Genomic DNA, 24,734 nt, shown 5'->3' with positions numbered 1-24,734 from the left:
CCTATCGCTTAACGGAGTGTTTTGCGTATAATCGGACTACTTAGAGATCTCCATGAACAATCCCACCGTTGGATTTGAAGATCGAGTCGTGAGCTCTCCTCCATCGGCTCATTGGACACTGGATGACCATCCGATGAGGGTTGATCAACTGGACGGCCCTCAAAACTTCTTGGTTTTTTATTTGTTGGATTCTTTCTCTCGCCTTTTTGTGTGTTGCTGTATCATATCCCCACTTAGTTGCCAACAATGCCACCTTCATTTTAGGCCTGGAACAACAATCTCCCCCTTTGGGATTGTTGGCAACTCACCTCCTTTTCTCTTTTCTCTCCCCCTTTGACACAAGTACAAGGGTGCTTTGTCTCCCCTTACCATGAGCTCCCCGCTAGACTCTTCCTGGGTGCCCCCCCCTTCCTATCCTTGGGAGATGTGTTCTTGTATTTTTCCTTCTCCCCCTTGGGCCACACCCCAAGCTTTACTCTTAATCTCTCAAAACTATGTTTGGCGTGGTTTTGTGGTATCCCCTTGTTTTCGTACAAATTCCAGCTCCTTCCCTTTTCCTTTTCTTTCAAGTTATCTTTTCTTGCTTGTCCTTTTGCCTATTCTTGGGTATTGTAGCCTCATGTTATCACACTTATGCTAGCTTTATCCTTTGTGCCAAAATCAATTTTCTCTTCATCCAATCCTTGGTCCTGTTGTGCTGCTATATTTCCTTCCTGTGCGTATGTCTTGCTTTACTTCCGCCCAACTTCTCCCCAGTAGAATGCCCTCCACTGTGCTCTTTCTCTCATGCTTCCCCCATCCTCCGGAGGCGCGTGTGAATCTTTGCTTGGTACCTACCCATATTCCTGCCCTTTTGTCCGAATCCTTTTCCCCTTGTTGTGGTCTCCTTGTTTGCTTGCCTTGCCAGTCCCTTGTTTCCGGTCTTGTGCGTTGTTGGCTCCCATCATAGTCTGTGGTTTGATCCGGGACTCCCTTGAGCTCAACTTGCTCCACCACCATGGGTTCCCCGGTTTCTCTTCCATCTTTTTTTACATTTCTTTAACTACTTTTTTGGTATTCCCTTGCCTTTTTTCTTGTACCGGGAAAGCACATCACTGTAACACGAGACATCTTAGCTCTAAACCACTTATAGGATCAAACACTTGCCGTTACTCCAAAAATCCGGACCTGTGGAAACGGTGCTACTAATATTTCATATAATGTAGCAGCAACTACCCACTTGAAGCCTAGATCTGGGCGGACCTTGGGCAACCTCAGCACAGCCTAGCGAGGTCCCCAAGAATAAACAATCAGATTAGTATGTCATTCTATCACTTTTCTGAGGACATTCTCTGCGTTATTCAAAATTAAGAAGGTACCATGGACAAATTGTAGAGTCCATGTGCTGCTGATGTTTCTAATAATATTATATATATATATATATATATATATATATATATATATATATATATATATATATATATATATATATATATATTTTTTTATTTTTTATTTTTTTTTTTTTTTTTTTATTTTTATTTATTTTTTTATATATATATATTTATCTTTAATACAAATTATCATGCAAGTAAGGAATCAAATAAATAAACATATATTGTTACCCGCCTGGGCACTAAAGATAGATTTATTTGGTGGGTCGATTATGATCGCTGGAAGGAAACTAAATCTTTTGGCTCGATCAGAGATATTTTAAGCAAAAAGAATCTATAGTCACTTCGGGTGTGAATCCATATCATGATAATATCTTCGATTCGTTTTCCAACTGATAATATTTTCAATTCGTTTTCATTTGGGGTAAGGTCAATAATGCCCCTGATTGAATGTCTTGAATGAATGTGAGTCCAAATAATGAACTAGAGTTTGATATTAGAATCGACCATATCATTTTTTTTTTTTAGAGAAAACAATAAAAGAAGAGTAAGTCATACAAGAGGTACAAAAATCATAGAAAGCCATATCCTCCACCTCGTATCTGAAACCTTGGTTGGAGCATTCTCTGTCATATTATCATCCAATCATAGATTTCGTCTTATTGAAAAGGAAGAAATTGAGCGCTCTTTATCAGTTGCATAAGCAAAAGTAGGATTTTGGCGAAAAAGCAAAAGTTGGTCATCTGTCATGTCTTGAGGCGACAATTTCCTTGGTTTAAGAATATAGTCGTTAAGAATCCCATTTATTTTTCAGTTGTGTTTTCTCTGCTGAGATTTGGACTGCAATATTACGCATCAATGGCTTCCATCGAGAACCGTTTGCATGTCTTCAAGAAGAACTTGATTGGCTACAAACACATTTCTTAGGCAATTCTCTAATGTCTCGGGTCGGTCGTTTTTCCATTTACCGTATCCGGGGAAGCTCGGAACCGTGTTGTTTTTGTAATGATGTGATTCGTGGTCGCGTTACTTTGAGGCGTATCATGCCGACCTCGGATTGTTATCGTCGAGAAACCCGTCAGTCTGGACACGGCGGGAACCGTCTCTTCTTCGACTCGTGGAATATAAACATGAATTATTTTCACCCTCAAGAACGTTCTCTTGTTTGGGAAAGACCTCGGGAGGGCTGGATTGCAATCATTGCGTGGTTCAGGTCTAATCAAGGTGGCTACGGTGACTCGGTGGGAAAGTTCTTTTTCCGAGTAGGAGGTCTGTCTAGACAACAACGTTCTTAGGATGGAGTTCAAGCTATTATTCGTGGATTACAAACTGCAATCTATAAGGTTTCCGTCCATTGGGTTCAGTGATTCTTCACGGGCTATAACTCAGCTACAACCCCGCGTCGCGCTGGGTGTGTTCGTGATCTTCCGGAACCATCTAGGATCTACGGGAGATTTTACCAATTGTTCATTTGTCCACAATTTACGTGAAGTTAATCGGGCTGCAGACTTCTTGGCTAACCATGTCGAAGGAGTTGGCGAGATATCTATGATCGGAACTAACTTGGCTTCGAGTGACATTGTCCACTCGGCGGGTGCGGCCTATCTACTCCGTATGTATCTGTAATTTCTTTTGTCTACTAATATAGTACTACGCGCCTTTATTCCAAAAAAAAAGAATAACACGTTTGGAGGGACGCTTTTAGTTTCTTTAATGATAAAGAAAAGAATTGATTAGAGGTTGCAGGCGAGAGAGAGAGAGAGATTTGAAGAAGATTGTTCTTTATCAGTGTTTTTGTGCAAGGTTGGTAGTTAATTTATTAAATGGCCAATATGTCATCGATATGCAAGCGAAGATTGTTCTTTTTTTTTGGGAAAGAGAAACATGGGAGCACCACTCCGGCCGGCCGGCCGGCCCCCTCCCCCCTCCGGCTGCCCCTGCCTCTCGGGTCCCCCGGTCTGCCTTCTGTTTCTGTGGGGTTTCCTGGTCGCGGCCCGTTGAGAGAGAGTCGTTGTTCCTCTGTCCCGCTCCGCGCCCCCCGAGAGAGACAGAGAGGATTGTTCTTTCTTTTGATAAAGTTAATTTATGTACAAGATTGGCAGTTTATGAGCAATTTGGCATGGGCCTTTGGGTTGTTGATTTATTAAATGGTCAACCTGTCATTAATATTATTCAGAGAGACAGAGACAAAAGATTGGAGTCCGGACAGCGACGCTCGGGGGCACGTGCACCCCGCCGCCCCCTCGGTGGGGCCCCGTGCCTTTTGAAATATTTTTTTTGGGCCTGTTTGGGTGGTGTGTCCCGCGGGGGGATCCCGCAAAAGATTGCTCTTTTTATCACTTTTGGGGCAAGATTAGTAATTTCTTTTCTAAGGACATTTTCCATGGAATTCCATCAGCAACATTTGTTTCTATGATATTTTATGAGGCTTTGTTATTGGGATCATCTTCTTTTGAATATAAACACATATGTGTTATCAAGTCACTTTTTCGCTGAGCATTTCATCTGTTCTTTTGAATATAAACATGCTTTATCAAGTCACTTTCTTGCAAAGCATTTCATCGATCTATGTTCCTTTGAATATAAACATGCGTTATCAAGTCACTTTCTTGCAGAGCGTTTCATATGTTCCTTTGAATATAAACATGCGTTATCAAGTCACTTTCTTGCAGAGCGTTTCATCTGCTTTGCAAATTATGGGAAACTTCATTGAATTGAAAGGCCGTTGTTGTTGAGTGATTTTTCCATCAAAATACTCTTTAGTTGAAAGTCTTGGTTGTCCTTTCCAAGTCTGTCAATACCATTGCGTTCTCTGTTTCAGAATTTATACACACCCCTAAGAATACACTAAAGTGATCGACAACTCATCTAGTAGAGTCACAAATTCTCCTCCCCCCTCTTCCTGGGAATTTCATATTTGAGTTTCAAATGGAACTATGTGCTTCTACCAAAAAAAAAAAAAAAAATGGAACTATGTGCTATAGTGTTTAGCTTATACCACCCATTTTGTGGCATTAGCTTATATATAGCGCCCATTTTGTGGCAAAAACCAGTGTACCTCTCTCAAGTCAAGGTTGCCTCTTCACCTTGACATGCAAATTCAGATTCTTACAACATAAGTTCCTCCAAGCGCATAACTCTCATCACTTTACAGCCCTTCAACTGCTGCTCTCCGGGTATATTTCATAGCTACATTCTATCGATTCAGCTTTCCTCTCAAATCGACAATGATGAACAATGTGAAGCGCTTTAATCAGTCCAACTTCATTCTGGGACTACATGCATCATCCCAATCTATTTTGAGTTTTTTAACCTCCTCTATTTTACCTGACCAGAAAATTATTAACTTTCTCATGCAGCTTTCAACCCAGTTAATGCAAATAATTCCACAATGAATGTTTAATTCCTTTCAAACAAAAAAGAACACACACCCACCCCATAAATAGAAAATTTAATAGAAAGACTAGGATGTTGGACTTACTACTAAACGATGAATTTGTCTATTATAAACAACACTAAGATAATGTTGCTTACCATCACCAATTGAATGGCCGGAAGGTACCATGGACAAATGGTAGAGTCCAAGTGCTGCTGATGTTTCTAGTGATAAATTATTTTTTTATTAATACAAATTATCATGCAAGTAAGTAAGGAATCAAATAAATAAACAAACATATCATGCTACCCGCCTGGCACTAAAGACAGATTTATTGGGTGAGTCCAGCGTTTATAAATAGATTATGACAAGAGGAAAGATTTATCTACAGTCACTCTTCGGGTGTGAATCCATATCATGCTTTAAGAAATTCTCTAAACCTTTGGTTCTACTGATAACATCTTCAATTCGTTCTCCCTGAGTGGCGCCTGCCGGTGGTACAATCTTCGTTAAATATGGAAGACAATATATACAGGTACAAGGAATCTCATCTTCTCGATTAAAATGATATCTTTTCAGTTATACTTCGTCTTTGTATGGGCTTCTGATTTTTTTTTCTTCCCGTTTGATAGCAGAGCATATACTGCTGGATATGGAGATGGGGAGTTATTCTCCGAAAATTATTGCATTTTCTGGTGAGTCAGTTAGCGGGTTCCCTAGGTTGCCTGCTCCGACTTCTTGTATTTATATCGTGGACAACAGAATTCGCGAGCTGAAACCAGATGCCTACACGCCTGATACCGTCTCTATCGGCCCTTATCACCGTAAAAGGAAGAAGACAAACCAGCAAATGCGAGCCATGGAAGACCTTAAAAAACAATACGTGGGTGACACTGCTTTTCGAACAGGAATCTGTCGAGGGGAATACAAGGAAGCAATAAAGGCGATAAGACCTGATCCCCTTGAGTGTTATTTTGACAAAGTCTACTTACCTGATGAAGAAGATTTTCTAGAAGTGATGCTCGTTGATGGCTTGTTCATCATTGAGTTATTTCGCAAGTATGCAAAAGCAAAAGCACTCCGTGATGAGAAACAAAGTGGTGTTCATTGGCCAGACTCAGATGGAGAAGACGAAAAATGTTCATATAATGAAGACATCTTCGGTGTTGTTCAGGTGGACGCAGACGATCCCATATTCTATTCGGATTTGAAGCGAACAAGGGTTATTCGTGACTTGGCATTGCTTGAAAACCAAATACCCATGTCAGTTCTTCAAGCCTTATTCAAAGAAGAGAGTGAAAATGGTGACTCCAATAAACTCTCACTCGTCGAATTAGCCCTCGATTTCTTCGACGCATTGATACCTGGTGCCAAGGACAAGTACACTTCTTCAGAGGAACAAGAACACAAACATTTACTGGATCTGTTAAGCTTCACCCTTGAGGCTCCGCTTCCATCACAGGAGAAGCTACAGACAACTTCAACACCAAAATCTCTACCATGCGCGACAGAGCTCCGGCATTCTGGTGTTCAGTTCAAAAGAAGCGGCAACAAAAATGGTAGCTTGATGAATCTAAAGTTCCACAAAAATGGAGTATTGGAAATCCCTCCAGTATATGTAAGTGAGTACACAGATCCCTTCTTCCGTAATCTTATAGCTTACGAGCAACATCATTATGAAGGTACGCACTATATGACATCGTATGCTCTCCTGATGGATTACCTTATCAACTCTGCTGCTGATGTTGCAACTCTCCGTGATTGTGGGATTATTTCAAATGAACTGGGTGACGACAAGAAGGTCGCTTCCCTCTTTAACAATCTCTGCAGTGAAACTTTTACTGGTAATTTCATTTATGGTGAGCTTTGCGATGATGTCCATAATTATTACAAGTTCTTCTGGAATGAATGGAAAGCAACTTTACAGCGGGATTTTTGCAACAGCCCATGGACGATCATTCCAGTGGTCGCAGCAGTTATATTACTTCTTCTTTCTCTCTGGAATGCCATGCTTGCCACCTTTACTTTCTTCAAAGTGACTTTCAAGCATTAACCTTGATATTCATTGATCTTTACAAGCTATCTATCATTGTAAATCAAGGGTTCTATGGTATTGTATGAGTGTATGACCGTTATTTTATTATTATTATTTTTTTTTATAGAAAGGTGTATGACCGTTAAGGGTTCTATGGTATTGTATGAGTGTATGACCGCTATCATTGTAAATTATGGGTTCTATGGTATTGTATGAGTGTATGACCACACTATTTGTTGTATTAGTAACATTTCCTTTTAACTTTGAAAGTTGTGGGGGTCTATTGGGATTAAAAACGTCTGTGGCGCTTTCCCCCACCCCTAATATAAACTCCGATTAAAAAAAAAAAACTCATCTATACCCTACTCTTCTTTGTCGTTTCCGGCCGCTGCTCAAACAAGGTGGGTTTTCCATTTCCTTCTTGTTCCTTTGCTTCGTATGTCATGACGTCTCATCTTGGAGATAGGGTTCTTCTTTGGGTTTGTACTTTTGGATGTGAAAATTGGAAAAAGAGATTTTGTTTGGACCTTTTTGTGTCTTCGATCGGTTGATGATGTTTCTTTCAGCCTTGAATGCATGTTCTGAATGATTCGTAGCTTCTCATCTGATGTATACCAGAGTTTTGTCATCTTGGTGTTTCTTTGTTCGTGATTGTATGAACCTCGTCGGTGCATTTTTGCTGGGGTTTTCCTCAATTCTTATGTAAAATGATATTCATACCTCACATATTAACCCAGTGAAGAAGTGATTTTCAAAAAGGGATACTGATGTTGGTTTTCAACAATTAGTTTTGTTGCTCTAGTCAAACATAATTTTTAATCGCATAATGATACTGATGGCAAAGATACTTTTCCATGGTTACATAAAAAGAAATTTAAGTGTAACTGATACGGAAGTTTCATATCCAACCGGGTATAACCCGAACAGATCATCATGTCCAGTCGGGTCATCTCATTAACACAAGTTTCTCACATCAGCGGGTTACGACCAAGTGGGGCTTCACACCCAATCGGGACATAACCGATTGAGTCAATTAAGGCACACATCACACTCAACAAATAAGGTAGTCTTTCTCTATTAAGAAAGTCAACTCCGTCGACGATTGAGCAAGAATCAATAGCAGGAAGGCGTGATCTCAGGAGATTCGACAGTCCTTGCCGAGTAAACCTACCAAATGCATATAAGGTAACATAACCAGTATAAAAGGGAGGACACTCCTCTCTGGTAAGCATCCAATACACTCTGAGTATAATCTTGTGTAGCTTTTGCACGAGACCTAACTCTGTTCATTATCTGACTTTGCCATCGGAGGTGGCTGCCTGGCACACAAGCCGGCCTGCATCTAACCTTTCTTGCAGGACTCATCGTCCCAGATACGAAAGGAGGCTCAGTCGGATCCAAAAGTATAATTGATCCGCATCAGTAACCAAGCAGAGTTAGGTTTGTGTAGGATGAGAGGTCATATCAACATCCTTGTAGCCCCTTAGTCCATTGTGTCCGTGTTCCCTTGTTTTTATTCTCTCCCTTGTTGCATAGTGACCTATAACTATGCTTTCCATTTCATTGTTTTTGCATTACACCAATTGGTAGTTCCTCCTGTTCATAAGGATCCTTTTATAGCATCTAATTTTTATCTGAAATGCTTCAATGAACCTCCACATTGGAAACAAATTTTTTCTTCCAAAATATTGTTCGCAAATGTGGATTCTATCCAAAATCGTATAGATCGATTAAAAACACCTTAGTACGTTAATAATAAAAGATGATGATGCACATACCTTCTTTATGATCCATTGGAGACAAAGCGCAGCGGAAACTTTTCTTTAGTCTCCTACTTGGAAAGAACTTAAGGTGGAAGTTGATTTTATGATCAATTAACTTGATGTTAAATCTTCTCCTCTAGACTCCTCCCTATTCACTTGGTTATAGCTCTGCCATGTTTGTTAAATGGTATAGAAATGCTGTGGTTCTTACCTGAAATCCATCATATATGTTGGTCCTCCATTGTAGTTTAGAGTCAACATTGCAATAACTTGTCATGTTTAATTATTTATTCTATGATTGAATGGTAGTTGATAAAAGCATGCCATAGAGAAAATTTCGATAAGTTGCTTTTAAGTCTATAATAACAAAAATGCACTGCTGCTGTAAAACTTTTGCCAATTCAGGTGCATTTGTAACTTCAATATGTTTGAAATGGCATACTGAAACAATGTTTTAGGAATCATGAACATGATGCTTTTGCTAGGTAATTGCATTTGTCCACAATTTGTTAGATTATATTGCTTGCAGCATAACAGGTCTTAGTGTTTCAGCTGTGAGACTGAGATGAAGTGAAGCCTTGGTGGAAATCTTAGTCTCTCAGGTGGGATTGTAGCTGTTGCCTTACACATTCCATTTCTTTAATTGTCTAGTTTCTGTCTTTACCTGAATCAGTTTCAATTCTCTTAGTTTTCTTCCGACTCCATTCTTCTTCTATTATTTATCTGGTTGTCAATTTTGAGCTCTAGTTTGTTTATTGGCTTCAAAAAAATTTCTTTCCATTAATTTCTTACAGTGTGTATTTTCAAAATTCTCAATATTTGATATAGTTTTTTGGTTTCTGATTTCTGATAGTTGTCTATATTTCAGTTACTTTATAATATTCTATTATTCCCAAGTTGACACTAAGAGGGTGGGTGAATCAGTGTCTTCTAAAACTCTCTTTGATGTGACTCTTCTTTAAATTCAAAACAAGGTTGGTCAAGATAATCATGTAATTATCAATTACACAAGTGCACGTCCACCACACACCACAATGTAGCTGGGTCTACCAGACAGTGCACCACCACTCTACAATCAAAGCACTCCAATATATGTAATGAAAAATAAACTAAAAACGCAAGATACCAAATTTACGTGGTTTAGCAAAATTGCCTACATCCACGGAGTAATGCCCTAAATAGAGCTTCATATTTACTCAATACTTTCCAACTAAAATTTTGATCACTACAATGATCAGAGAACACCCACTTTCAATTAATTCAAAGCATAGAGCACCCACTCCAGTATTAACTCTTGCACCCACAAAAGTATAAAGCGTCAACCTCAAACAATTCAACCCTAACAAGCAACTACTTGAAAGGTGAAACTTTTCACTACAATGATCAGAGAGCACCCACTCTCAATTAATTCAAAAACATAGAGCACCCACTCTAGTATTAACTCTTGCACCCACAAAAGTATAAAGTGTCAACCCCAAACAACTCAACCCTGACAAGCAACTACTTGAAAGGTGAAACTTTTCAAATTAAGGGAGATTACAATAGATTACTCACCTTCTTCTTCAACGTTTTCACCAAAATATGCATCCAAGCTTATTCTCCATACCCATATTGCTTCTTGGCTTCTTCTCCACGTTTTTCTTAGTCTCCACAAACCAAAAATACCAAAAACCCTCTTCTATTTCGCTCAAATTCGAGCTTTTAAAGAGAATGAACGTTGATGCATAGGAACCGTTGGATTTCATCTTCTAGATGAGTCCCAAAGAGAATCTAATCCCACAGCCGTTGGATATCCACTTTAAAAAGGCGGGTGAGATCTGGGCCGTCAGATCCTTTAAGTGATGTAAGATTAGAGTACCCTTCACCAGATACACAGGATTATGTTGATCATTATACTTTGCAATGCACCACATTATCATGCTCCCGACCAACCAAAAGGCACGCAATGGAATCTTTTCCATCTTGGGCACTTAAAAACCAAACACATCAATCTCAACCCTCAAAATTGGATCTTCATCCACGTCCTTCTAATGACCATTAGATTGAATCATTCAATCTTTCAAAATTACACTTTCCTCCTTGAGATGTAAAACTTATTTCACAAAGACACCCGAACTCTTAAAAATTATTTTCGAACCCCTGAGAGTAGATTACATCACAGTAGCCAAATTTGATATTTCTTCTACAATGCCCAGATTTGCTTCCATATCGCACACTCTCACGAGAAATCTCATAACTACCTTGTTTGATATCGAAATCACAATAAGAAACATGCGTTGGAAAGAAGACTTCATGAAATACGTTTCTTCAGTTTAAGTCGAACCCAGAAAACAACTGGATGACTACTCAAAAATTCATCCAATGTGACCCTTGTGCATTGATATGTGAAATCCACTATTCTAAGTAATCTTCGCTTCACCCAAAACACTTAAATCTTCTCACAAACACTCAAAACTGTTGTAATATTGTTAATCACCCTCTAAAATATATAACAAAGGCCCAAAGTCTTCTATGGGAGCTTCACTTCAGTACAAGTCATGTACTCTTAGAACACACTGTATTTTAGTTGCCAACAATGACAACATATGCAATCTCAGCCAATGGAACAACATATTCTTTTCCATTCAATCCATTTAACTAGTAGATCAGTTTTGAACACCAAAACTTCAGATGTAGAATTGTTTTTCCGGAGTTATATTTCAAAGACTTTTAGGATTCTTCCATAATCCAGAATCAGATCAAGTCATAGCCAGATAAACCTTGTATTCTTTCAGATATAGGTTTTCTCTTGAATTTTGGATGTTTCCTTATCCTGCAATGCTAGAAAGTTGTTGGTTTTCTATCAAGAAACAGAATTGGATGTTAATAGATTTATACTAAGAACAAATAAACTTTACACAACTGAAGTGCTATAACACCTTTCTTTCTGAAAGGCTCTCTCTCACTTTCTTCCTCAAAGTTACTATTGCGGCCTTGGAGGTAAGAATCCTATTAGAGAATATCAGTACATACCTTTACTGGACCAATGTCTCGTTGATTCCATTGCTTCTTGGGTGGTTTTAGGAATGGCTCGGTTCACGTCGTTCTGAATTTCTGTTTTGATTTTGTAGCTAAAGAGAAGGTTGTTTTGATTTTGTATTCCTTGTTGATTAATGAGTGATTAGGAGTTTTTTATGAGCCAAATTAAAAGGTCTTGCTTTATTGTCCCTCATTCAAAATAGGCTACATCGGAGAAGTGTTAGAGCTAAAATGGGAGAAGAGTCCATATTCTCCCTATCTCATTCATCTTCTTTTTCAAAACTTGGGTGGTACTATGTTAAGAAGTTATGTTCCCAGCACTGAGTTGCATAAGCTATCTTAGGAATTGACTTAGAGTTAAAAAAAGGATATTGATGGTCCAAGGCAGATTTGAAATACTTGAGGTTAGGATTGAGAAGAATGAAGCCAAATTTGGAAAAAATTTTTGAAGAGACTGGTAAGAAATTCTTGGGATCATGAAGAGAATTGAAGTACGAGCAACACTAGGGGCTTCTTACTTATTCCTTTATTAGTAGAATCTGGTTTTCCTTAACGTACTTTACCTTTTACATGACACCGTTTTTTAAAAAATCTTCTGATTCAAAATTGGTTGAGTTACTTTCATTGAAGTATATTGAGAAGTTATAATATCTTAGCTATTCCACCATGTTATGGTTTGAAACTTCTTTGCAATTTTGTACATCTTAATATCTTTATTCGAACAGGAACTCCATCATCAGATCTTTACTCTATGTTTTCTTTTTTGCAGTTGTTTGGATTTTGAGTTACTGAGGACCTAACTCATCAAAGAAGTGATCTCATCATAGTTGCATTTTTAGGAAATAGAAGAACGTTCTAACATTGTTAAGCAAATTGAGAGACTCAACTATGTATTTTATTTCTCGATTCTAAATTTTTTTATTGGGTGTGGTATTGTACAACATGTGTTGACTTCTTTCTTTAATAATTTCTTGCAATAGCAAATAACATTATATTGTTATAAATAATATTGCTTATGGATATCCATCACCCCCCAATAGACAATACTTCCAATTGAAGATCTCAACACACAATGTTGGCAGTCAATATTTCCATTCCATACACCTTCTATCTTGGGCGGCAATCTATCTTTCCATATCAAGAATATCTTATTGTGTGCAATAATCATATATTGTATTTCCTTATTAGAGTAGATGTTCCTTCTATTATAAATATGTAATGCACTCAACTAAATGAATCACTTCTGATTGATCTTGTTCTAGTTTTCTTCTTTGTCTCTGATATATTCTCTTTATTTTATAACACGTTATCAGCACGATTCCGCTTGAAGAACGAATTCCGCTCGAAGTATTGCGTTTTGAGAAGAAAGACAGCAGACTATATATCATTATGTTTTCTATTCCAAAGTGAAAAGAATGATCGACCTCCTCGCACGTTTTTGTAAACAATGGAGTTTACCTTGTCCATCTTGAAATGTAAGTGCATCATGATAAAAAGGTATGTGTTTTATTGAATCTAAGAATCAGTCAAATAATAAGATATTATGTTGCTTTAACGATTGTGGTTTTATTTATTGTATATAGTGGTTGCTAGCTTTGCACCACAAATATTATTAAATGCACCTGAAGTTGCAAGATTTGAAACTGTAAATGAATACAGTTCTACAAATGCACATGAAGTTGCAAGATTTGAAACTGTAGATAAGTACAGTTCTGCAGATGCACTTGAAGTTGCAAGATTTGAAACTGTAAATGAATACAGTTCTGCAGATGCACATGAAGTTGCAAGATTTAAAACTGTAAATAAATACAGTTCTGCAGATGCACATGAAGTTGCAAGATTTGAAACTGCAAGATTTGAAACTGTAAATAAATACAGTTCTGTAGTTTTTTAAATTAATTCTCTTTAGAAATTATAAGGAGAAAATATAATTCATGAAAATATCCCAGCAAATTTTCAAGTTTCAGATTTGTTTTTACAATAATAATATTGTAAAAGGAGTTTTAAGAAATACTCTGAATGATATCATGCCTATTTGTGGCTGAGTAAAATAATAGACTATTAATGAAAAGTCGTGAAACTCATCTTATTGGTTCTGTTCCATTCCCTGAAGTGAATGCAACAATTCATGATATGCCTGAAAGAAGGCAAAATTAAAATTATGGTCATGACTGTGGAAGAGGATGAGACAAAAGACGGAATAATTACCGTCATTATTATGGAAATAAATAAGAGAATAATAAGGATTCTCAATATAACAATTCAAGGAGTGAAGATAATATTTGTTACCGATATGGTATGAAAGCCATTAGACATGTATCTATCGTACTCCACAATATTTAATTAAGCTTTGTCAAGCCTTAATTAAAGAAATAAAAATAATGTGGAGTTAAATTGGATTTTCCAAAATCATGATACTTGAGCAATTTTTGCCTATAAAAAAATGATGATTTTAATGGCTTCATAGATACTACACATCTAGATGCTGCAAACTCCTTTGAAGATAATAGTTGAAGATTTGGTTATGGTTATTTTATTTGATGACACGGAAGCCAATGTTCATACAAGAATTGTTAGTACAACATTGATTGGAAGCTCCAGAAGAGCTAATCTATTATTATCTGGGAGATAAAATTGGCTATGAATAATTCATTATTTTGTAGTAAGTCTCAAAGAAACTTATTAAGTGGATGGTGATGATGCTGAGTTTGGAGTTTTGTTAGAGTTTGGAAGGAGATCTAATACGGACGTTGATGAATTTGTTAGATGGATCAAGTGTTCCTTGATTACATGTGTGGAAGGTCCCAAGAGTCAGGTAAGACCCTTCTTGAACATGGTATAGGAGCTAGGCCAAGGCCAAGGGGATATCTAAGTCTTGATTGTACTCCTAGAACTAAGTTCCAGGGTTGGTTGATTGGCCTGGTCACCCAGGAGAACAACTTGGTTCCGCGAGAAAAGGGCAAAATTGAAATTTGAGTTTTTGAGGCCCTATTTAAGGAGTTTTCGTTCTAAAACGTGTCATTATGATCTATAACCGTCAAAGAACATTAGAACTCACCAAGGAGTACTTTGCGAAGGTGAAAGGCAGTGTGGAGATCCTCCGAAAAGCTTTCTGTGCGAGGATCAACTTTTTCTAAGGTTAGTACTCATCTCGATTCTTTCTAGCTTCCTTTCGCGATTGGTTTCCTCTACTGATTAGACCGAGTAGAATATTTTTAGTTACTGTCTCAACCTAATTCCTCAATCCTCTTTACCCTAGATTGAATCCACATTCACTCTGGTTCATCCGTGTTCTTCTAGATTGATTTAAGAAAAACCTAACTTAGGATTCGTTAGGTTTTTTATTCTTTTGCATTGATGAATGCTTAAATTATGTTAATTCATGTTATAGTATCATTTCAGATTTTTCTATGTATTTTCGGAGTACTGTCGATCTGAGTCAATTTTAGAACCCAATCCGGAAGCCTACTGTCGATCTGAGTCAATTTTTTCCATACTCGTGTTGTGGTTGCTTGACCTAGTCACCCTAGGTGACCGGCCCAAGTGACTAGTACCCTTTGGTCGACTACCCTGGTCTCCCTAGGCAACCCACTCAACCAACCACTACAGTGTTGGTTTTTGTTTCTCTTTTCAATAGAAGACCTCTAAGGTTATTTCTAATTTTGAACCAGCATGTTAATAGGACTTTTTGAGAAGCGTGAGCATACCCCCTGAATGTCTTTTCAAAGTTGCAAGTCAATAGCAAGGTGAGGACATACACTTGTATATAATCATTGTTGCATTCTTAATTAATATAAATTTTGAATATTGATATATATGTTTTAAGACTTAGGAATGAAGATTTTGTTTTGAAATTATAGAATACAAGTTGATTGCATATGATACTAATGTATTGATTTAAACTTGAGGTATTTGGACTTGAACTGGAATTATGGATCATGAATAATGTTAGTGACTTCTTTTCTTTTATGAAAGGTTGTTGATTGTTGTGAAATTAAGTTGGGGAATACCTAGCTTGGTACTCATAGCTTGGGATATTAGATATAGTGGTATGGGACGCTGTCCTCTGATGCCCCCAACACTTCTCACAGTTATTGTTTTGCCATAACTAGGATGGTCTAAAAGAGTATGGTTAGACACCCTATTATATCACACCCTATCGTCATGGGTATTGATGTCGAGTGACTCGTAGCAACAGTGTGGGGTGGTGAGTGCTCAAGACAGATAACCAACTCGTGAGAGGACACAACCACATTGTGGGGGCTATTCATTGGTAGGGTTGCATATAATAGATTTGATCTCATGGGCGCTAAGGACAGTGCCAACCCATGAGAGGACATGAGAGCTTCCCGCCCATTAAATGTGGATGACCAATGGGTTAAAAGGAGGCGTAGTCCGAGTTGGTTGAAGACATAGAATACGTTGACTCTAGATAAGAAAGGATATTGAACTAAGAAGGCAAAGAAGCATGAGGGGAGGTATCTAGTCCTAGAAAGATATGATTAAGCAGATGACTTGCATTGGGTTAGACTTTTCTCTGACATGCGCCAATACTCATGCCAATGGTGCAGTGAGAGAGTGGTGACCTAAACCCCAGCTATGGTGATGATCCAAGAAGGATGACTTTACCCTTACCTGGGATCTCAAGACCGGTAACCAACCCATAAGAGATTAAAGTGATGAAACCTACCCAGAGGAGGCTGGTGTTATATCTTAATGCATGTCTACCTAGATAGAGACTTGCACTGGTTAGAGTCTAGTAGCATTATTACCTTGCATTGCATATTCATGATACTTTATACCATGTTAGCATATTATGGTTGTTACTTTTGTGTGAATGAGGGATAGGTATATGTTTTTGAATTTATTCGTTGAGTTCTTCGGAGCTCACCCTCGTGGATATAAGTTTTAGAATTTGTTGCAGATCTAGATGCCACGACAATTCAAGGATATGAGACTCCAATGACCAATCCGCATTGTGTATGGATTACTGAAATGACGACATGCACGATGACACATGTGCATACTATGATTAGCCCCACACTTTGGAAGACAAAGACATTTCGAGAGACTGGATATTTTGAATTTCATATATATCAATTAGTTAAGACACTTATCTGATGCAATACTTAGGAGTTTTGACTAAACTTTTCTTTCCAATTGATTATTTCAGCTTTGACATCACTTCTGTATTCTGATTTGGTTTTGAGATCCTTTTGAGATATATATATAACATTGATTTATGCTTGCTCCTGATTAGTCTATTGTGTGGATTTATGATTGTCTGAAACCTGATTTGTTGGGTTGTGGATCACTCCCTCAAGTATTTAGGTGGATGGATACCGGCTGGGTGGATGTGACAATTACATGTATGCTGCGATGAAGTATGAAATGAATGCCTTAAAAGCAAATAAACTTGGAGTTTGGTGCCTAATATGTCAGATATGAACATTGTAACATGCAAATGGACTTTTAAAGCCAAGCTTAAGGTGGATGGGTCTTTAGAAAGATTAAAGGCACATCTTGTTGCTAGCGATTTTACACAACAAGAGGGAGTTGATTTTGTTGAGATTTTTAGTCCAGTTGTAAAACCTGGTACAATAAGCCTAGTGTTGAGTATGGTTGCGGTCTTGGGTTGGAATATTCAACAACTTGATGTTGAAAATGCATTCCTACATCGGTTCTTGAGTACACTAGTTTATATGTCACAACTGTCGGGTTTTGTTGACCAATCTCATCCCAAATATGTGTGCAAGCTGTCGGTGTCACTATATGGTTTAAAGTGAGCCCCTCGGGCTTGAAATGACCGATTTAGCACATTTCTTCTTGAGTTTGGTTTCACATGTAGTTCAGTTGATATATCCTTGTTTGTTTATAGAGCTAATGGGAAGATTCTTCTACTACTTGTCTACGTTGATGACATAGTTCTTACCGACAATGATACTATTTTTATGAAGACTTCTATTTCTACTTTGGGAACTCCCTTTGCCATGAAAGATCTTGGTGATCTACACTATTTTCTTGGCATTGAGGTTTCACATACGTCATCTGGTTTGTTTCTTTCTCAATCAAAATATGCATATGATTTACTACGGCGGGTTCGTATAGAGGTTTGTAAGCCTATGTCAACACCAATGATTTATCGTCACTCTATTGCTTCTTCAGAGCCTTTTCATAATATTACTCTATATCGGAGTATTATTGGACGTTTCCAATATTTGACAATGACTATGCCAGACATTTCTTATGCCATGCATCATTTTTGTCAATTTATGCATGCTCCATCCATAGATGACGTATTTTGCGGTATGTTAAGGGTACTATGGATCATGGACTTTGTATTCATCGTCATAGTTCACTACAATTGTATGGCTTCTCGGATGCTGATTGGGGAGGTTGTGCTCTCACCCATCACTAACCACAAAGGGTTATTGTACTTTTCTTTGTTCAAATTTTATTTCTTGGAGTGCCAAAAAACAACCGATGGTGTCTTGCTCTAGCACCGAGGTAGAATATCGAGCATTGGCTAAAACAACCACTGAGTTGACATTGGGATTTCTCCTTCTTGACATTGGTATACCTCAACATGCACCGCTTACATTGTTTTGTGACAATGTTGGAGCCTTATACATGACTATCAATCTCGTTTTTCATGCTAGGACCAAACATATCGAATTGAACTATCATTTTGTACGAGAGAAAGTGGCTCTGGGTCTCTTATTTACTCAGTATGTTTCAACTTCCATTAGCCAACTGATTTGTTTACTAAGCCATTGTCCCGAGAGGAATTTCAAGGCTTGTGATTCAAATTTGGCTTCACAGGTCTATTAAGTTTGAGGAGGGATGTTAGATCATAGAGTGCCACGTGTATGGTGTATGTATTAAAAATACAAGTAATGTAATGAATCATAATAGTAAGAAAACCATTTTCTTTCTCCATCTTCATAATTGGGCCTGTCCATGATAACCATCCATGAACATGAGAGAATCAGTGGACAATCTGCTTGGACGGAGAAAATGTAGACTTAAAGACACTTACAGACAAATTTGTAATCATTGGAGACCACTGACAAGATTGAAATCATAGTACAAGCTCTTGTTTTTCACGGGAGATCTTTGAAAATATAGACTCAGACACATGACAGGATCTTGTTTTTGACAGGAGAAGTTTGAAAATGTGGACTCAGGCACATGACAACATCTTGTTTTTCATGGGAGATCGTGACAAGATCTTGTTTTACAATTTTACACATGACAATCATCCGCCTATAGGTGTGGTATTGTGTGAACACACATACTATTTGTTGTATTTGCCTCTCGAGTTCGAAAGTTATCAAGATCTATTGGATTTTTGTGAGGATTAAATTCAGTTTAATATGAAGTAATGATCAATTGATATACATATACACACCAAGATTTCATGCTATTATGTTTGGACCCCTTGGAATTGTTTTCTTCTTTTTAAATGAATGAAATAAGCATTAACCAAATTAAGCCTCAAAAAGAGAAAAAAAAGAATGGACAAGGTGGGAAAAGAAATGAAAGGGGGTTGGGAGGAGATTACAACCTCCATGTCGGCAATAATTGAAAACGGAAGTGAAATGGAAGAAATCAGCATTATGTATCAACTATGAAATTTACCAGAAGAATGCACAAAATCATTGCTTCCCTAATACATACAAGGGTTTGGATTGTTCCACATCTGCAAAATTGGAGCAAGGATAACCCGCTGAAGGGGCAACTCAGTAAAGGCAAAAAAAAAACTAATAGCCGACACCACAATCGTTGGAAACTCCTCGTGGACTCTCCAGATCTTGTGTGTCCAGGTATAATAACCAGCTGTTCTAACAATGATGGCTGAGAAAGAAATGGAGAAATTAGATGTAAAAGTTTGAGCAAGAAACTATATTCACATTTGAACGCCACTTCTAATTTCTTCAATTGTAGGGAAGGAATTGATTAGTTGGAATATACAAGAAGACCAAAGTAGACTTAGAGATTATCTGGAACATAGAAGAAGACCCAAGTAGACTTTTCACATGTGAACGCCCTTTCTAATTTTCTTCAATGAAAGAGAAAGGAGTTGATTAGTTGGAACATATCACTTTTGTTTTTTTTTTGTTGAAAGAAAATCATAGATGGTGATATCCTTCCACCCTATATCTGAAGGAAATTTGCTTGGGTCTTCAATTTCAGACTCGTATCTGAAACCATGGTTAGAGCATTCTTTGCCATATTGTCATCCAATCGCAGATTTCGTCTGATTGGAAATGAAGAAATTGAGCACCCTTTGTCAGTTGCTTAAGCAAAAGTAGGTCTTCAGTCATGATGTCTTGAGGCCACAATTTTCTTGGCCACAATAAAGCACCTTTTTATATCTTTTTCGTGATAAAGAAAAGAGTTTATTAAAGGATGCAAATGGGTACAACCTTATTTGTTCTTTTGAAATGGCACTATCATCTCCCTGTAGGTCCTCAACAATAAAGATGAATACGGATGGATTGAGAGAGAGACAGAGAGAGATTTGAAGAATATTTTATGTTCTTTATCAATGTTCCTGTGCAAGGAGCAACATTTCATCAATATAGTTGTGAGAGAGAGAGAGGAAAGATTATTCTTTCTACTGAGAGAGAGCACGCCAAAGAGAAGATTGTCCTTTCTATTGATAAAGTTAATTTCTGTACAAGATTGGCAGTTTCTATACAAGATTGGTAGCGGTGGTGGAATCATTATTCCAACATTGAGGGGCCTAAGAATGAAAGTCCAAATCATATTCTCATTGGAAAAACACTAATATTTTTTCACCACATATATTGAGTGGGCCTTTATAAGACCCAATAGGGACCCCACCTCTAAATTATTGTAACTAATTAAACATTTTTCTTTATGAAATTACTATTGCCCAATAGGGACCCTCCCTTTCATTTTTAACGGTGTTCAGTGGCTATTAACATCAAATATGTTTCGTCTATTTTGTCCTTCATTAAAATTAAGAAGTAAAAATTATGGCATTACCCTCATTTATAGAAACAATATTGAATCTCAATTATATCTTTCAAATCTTATATTTTAGAATCAATTTTGGATTTGGTGGGACCACACACTTATGGTTGTTGAAATTCTCATGTTTCACTTAGATTTTTCACAAGCACAATAATGAAAGTTTTATAAAAAAATTAGCATATAAGATACTAATTGATAGGAAATTTGGTAACATGCATAATGGTCAGCATATATTAGGTGATTTTTAATTTTCAATTTTGAATTACATTTGATATTTCTTAGTATTTTAGTTTGTATCTTAAGTTTTATTTAATTACATATTTTATTTATTAGGTGATTTCTTTTTAGAGAAGAAAAAATCGAATCTTTCTTTTATTCGATGGTTTCTTTTTAGAAAATAAAGTTAATTAAAATTAATTTATTTTCTTAGTTAATTAAGGGTAATAATATAACTTGACAAAAGAGTAAATAAATAAAGAGATTATTATAGGGTTATTTTTGGAATTTTGAAAATATATATAGATGCCACATCATCAGTAAACTAACATAGCTTAACGGTAGAGGGCATTAGTAATTTTAGGTAAAGTTAAAGGTTGGATTAGAAATTTTAAAAAATACAGTGGATAAAAGTAGTAATAGAATCAGAGTATAATGGGGCAACAATAATTATCTAAAAAAATAGAACAAATTGCACTAACACCCAAAATGGAGGTTTTAAAGCATTGACACCCATTTTATGTTTGAAAAGCACAGATACCTCAATTCATTAAACACATTAGTCCATTCTACAATGAATCAGTTAACCCACTAATTTTTTTAATGCAAATAATTATGAAGGAATGTTTGAGTCCTTTCAAGGCTCTGCATCCCCTAATTTTAGAAAGCGATGTGACATCACTATGATAAATGTTGCTTACAATCGCCAATTGAGTGGCCATCAAAATTAAGAAGGTACCGTGGGACAATTGACAGATCCCATGTGCTGATGTTTCTAGTGATAAATTATTTTTTAATTAATACAAATTATCATGCAAGGAAGGAATGAAATAAATATACCATGCCACCCTCCTGGAGTCCTGGGCACTAAAAACAGATTTATTGGGTGGTTCCAGGGTTTATAAATAGATTATGACTAGTGAAAGATTTGCAGTCGCTGTAAGGAAACCAAATCGTTTGGCTCGAAGAATCCATATCAATTTGGTTTTACCGATAACATCTTCAATTCGTTCTCGTCAGTGGCGCCGGTGTACAATCTTCCATAAATATGCAAGAAATAGAAAGAGGTACAAGGAATCTCAACTCGATAAAAATTATTTTTCAGTTATCTTCGTGTTTGTATGCGCTTCTGATTTTTTTTTTCATCCCGTTTGACAGCAGCAGAAAGTACACAGCCGGAAATGGAGACGGCGAGTTCAGAGCATTCACAGCCGGATACGAAGACGGCGAGTTCAGAGCATTCACAGCCGGTTACGAAGACGGCGAGTTCTTCTGTTCGGAAACAACGTTGCATGGCATATCGATATGTTGATGTGCCCCTCAAGTGGCGTAGGTCGTCTGCTCCGAGTTCTTGTATTTATAAGGTGGACAAGAGAATTCGCGACCTGAAACCAGATGCCTACACGCCTGATACCGTCTCAATCGGCCCTTATAACCGTTACAACGGAAACCCGCAAATGCAAACCATGAAAGCCCTTAAATCACAATACGTGGAGGAACTGCTTGTTAGAACAAGAATCAGTAAAGACGAGTACAGGGAAGCAATAAAGGCGATAAAACCTGATCCCCGTGAGTGTTACTTTGACAGAATATTCCACTTCCCTGGCGAAGAAGAAGAATTCCTAGAAGAGATGCTCGTTGATGGCTTGTTCATCATTGAGTTATTTCGCAAGTATGCAAAAGCAAAAGCACTCCGTGATGCAGAACAAAGTGGAGTTCATGAGGTGGCCGCAGAAAGTGCTGTTGGTGTTGAGGTGGCCGCAGAAATTGCTGTTGATGTTGAGGAGGCCGCAGAAAGTGCTGTTGAGATGGCCGCACAAAGTGCTGTTGATGTTGAGGTGCCCGCAGACGATCCCATATTCTATTCGGATTTGAAGCGAATAAGGGTTATTCGTGACTTGGCATTGCTTGAAAACCAAATACCCATGTCAGTTCTTCGAGCCTTATTCAAAGAAGAGAGTAAAAATTGTGATGAACCCTCACTCGTCGAATTAGCCCTCGATTTCTTTGACGCATTGATACCTGGTGCCAAGGACAAGTACACTTCTTCAAAGGAAAAATGGTCTAATACTCAACACAAACATTTACTGGATCTGTTAAGATTCACACTTGAGGATCCGCCTCCAACACACAACGAGCAATTGTCAACTCGGACGCGAGAATCTCTACCATGCGTGACGGAACTCCGGCATTCTGGTGTTCGGTTCAAAAGAAGAAGCAGCAGTAACTTGATGGATCTAAAGTTCCACAAAAATGGAGTATTTGAAATCCCTCCAATATATGTAAGTGACTTCACGGATCCCTTCTTCCGTAATCTTATTGCTTACGAGCAGCATCATTATGAAAGTAGCCACCGTATGACATCCTATGCTCTCTTGATGGATTACCTTATCAACTCTGCTGCTGATGTTGCAACTCTCCGTGATTGTGGGATTATTTCAAATCACCTGGGTGACGACAAGAAGGTCGCTTCCCTCTTTAACAATCTTTGCTGTGAAATTTCCACTGGTAATTTCATTTATGGTGAGCTTTGCGATGATGTCCATAATTATTACAAGTTCTTCTGGAATGAATGGAAAGCAAGTTTACAGCGGGATTTTTGCAACAGCCCATGGACGATCATTCCAGTGGTTGCAGCAGTTATATTACTTCTTCTTTCTCTCTGGAGTGCCATATTTGCCACCTTTCCTTTCTTCAATGTTACTTTCAAGCATTAACCTTGATATTCATCACCCTTCTTCCTTCTTTTTTTCGGTTGTTGTTTGAGTTGGGTGGGTTGGGGAGTTGTTATATCATCTTTGGTGTCCTACAACTAGCTATCAATGTGAGGATTTTGTGGTATGAGAGAACGCACTATTTGTTGTATTTGTAACATCTCTCAACTTTAGAAATGACCATGTTCCATCGGACCCTGAAATTCTATACTTATACGTTTACATCCCTTTTATTTTTCTTTTGGATTAGTAAAATAATTATCAAATAAAACTTTTGCCTTTATTTCTTCACATAACTTTCTTACATTCGAAGAGTTTCGCACTTTCATGGTATAAGTTCCAAAGTTTCCAATTCCTTGGGTAAGCCTGAGTACAAGTTTTAACACTTTTGCCTCACGGTAACACCCAGCAATGCTCCACAATTTCGAAACAAGTTAGATTGTTGTTGTCATTCGAAAGATTTTGACTGCAGAGACACCTAGCTTGACAACTGCGGCTGCATGTATTGCCAAAAGTACCAACTCAGTGTCATTAAATTCGAGTTCACAGTTATTAGAACGAGTCGACTCATCAGAGTTAGTATGGCTGGGGTGCAAAATCATGAGCTCAGCTAGCTTAGGTTCTCACTACATAAGAACAGAAACAGATAGAATTTCATTGGACTGTTTCAGACTCTATTCAAAGCCACCAGACAGTGCATATTCTCTTTTAACATTGGCTGCGCGGAAATCGAAATGAAGGGTCTGATTTTGTAAATTAGTAAATTTTAAACCCTTAAAATATAAAAATAAAAAATAATATTTACAAGTAAACTCCATCATTTGATTTTCAATTGTTTGATTTTATTTTGATTATGTGGCGCGATCACCACTGTTGGCAGCGAACAACAGAAACTACTGCTGCAAATAAAAATATTCTTGAACACACCTTTTTATTTTCTTTTTCTTTTGCTTATGGGTACAATCTTATTTTTTTCTTTTCATTAGTTGGAGTATGCAAAAAGACCCAAGTAGACTTACCACGTTTGAACGCACCTTTTTTATTCTTTCATATGGGTACGACCATATTTATTCCATTCAAGGTTCACCATCTGAACGTACCTTTCTTATTTTCTTCATATGGGTACAACCTTATTTATTCCTTTCAAGTTAAACCCTCATCTCCTTATAGGTCCTCAACAATAAAGATAAGTATAAATGAATTGAAAGCCTACACTTAGGCTTGGCAGATAGTCATCCG

General features: G+C 37.5%; 2 protein-coding genes across 2 annotated transcripts; both read left to right on the top strand.

Annotated features, from left to right (window-relative positions):
• Positions 1 to 5,404: 5,404 nt before the first annotated feature.
• LOC149016627 (UPF0481 protein At3g47200-like) lies at positions 5,405 to 6,799 on the top strand. The gene is made up of 2 exons (XM_089156793.1): positions 5,405 to 5,814; positions 5,911 to 6,799. The coding sequence occupies exons 1-2, from the start codon at positions 5,405 to 5,407 to the stop codon at positions 6,797 to 6,799; spliced, it is 1,299 nt and encodes a 432-aa protein (XP_089012919.1).
• Positions 6,800 to 21,957: 15,158 nt separating this feature from the next.
• On the top strand, positions 21,958 to 23,507 carry LOC149016626 (UPF0481 protein At3g47200-like). The gene has a single exon (XM_089156982.1). The coding sequence runs from the start codon at positions 21,963 to 21,965 to the stop codon at positions 23,496 to 23,498; it is 1,536 nt and encodes a 511-aa protein (XP_089013108.1). The 5' UTR covers positions 21,958 to 21,962; the 3' UTR covers positions 23,499 to 23,507.
• The last annotated feature ends 1,227 nt before the right edge of the window (positions 23,508 to 24,734 follow it).

This window comes from Hakea prostrata, chromosome 5 (assembly GCF_041222555.1).
Source record: "Hakea prostrata isolate BN-2017 chromosome 5, UWA_Hpros_2, whole genome shotgun sequence".
NCBI classification, from domain to species: domain Eukaryota; kingdom Viridiplantae; phylum Streptophyta; class Magnoliopsida; order Proteales; family Proteaceae; genus Hakea; species Hakea prostrata.
The sequence above is the reverse complement of the archived record's forward strand: the minus strand, read 5'-3'. Positions and strand labels throughout refer to the sequence as shown.

What these genes read in the sequence shown, in the direction of transcription:
- LOC149016627 (XM_089156793.1), top strand. Translation starts at nt 5,405, where the DNA reads ATGGGGAGTTATTCTCCGAAAATTATTGCATTTTCTGGTGAGTCAGTT. An exon ending in TTATTTCGCAAGTATGCAAA is followed by an intron (nt 5,815 to 5,910) that starts AGCAAAAGCACT and finishes AGACATCTTCGG; the next exon opens with TGTTGTTCAGGTGGACGCAG.
- LOC149016626 (XM_089156982.1), top strand. Translation starts at nt 21,963, where the DNA reads ATGGAGACGGCGAGTTCAGAGCATTCACAGCCGGATACGAAGACGGCG.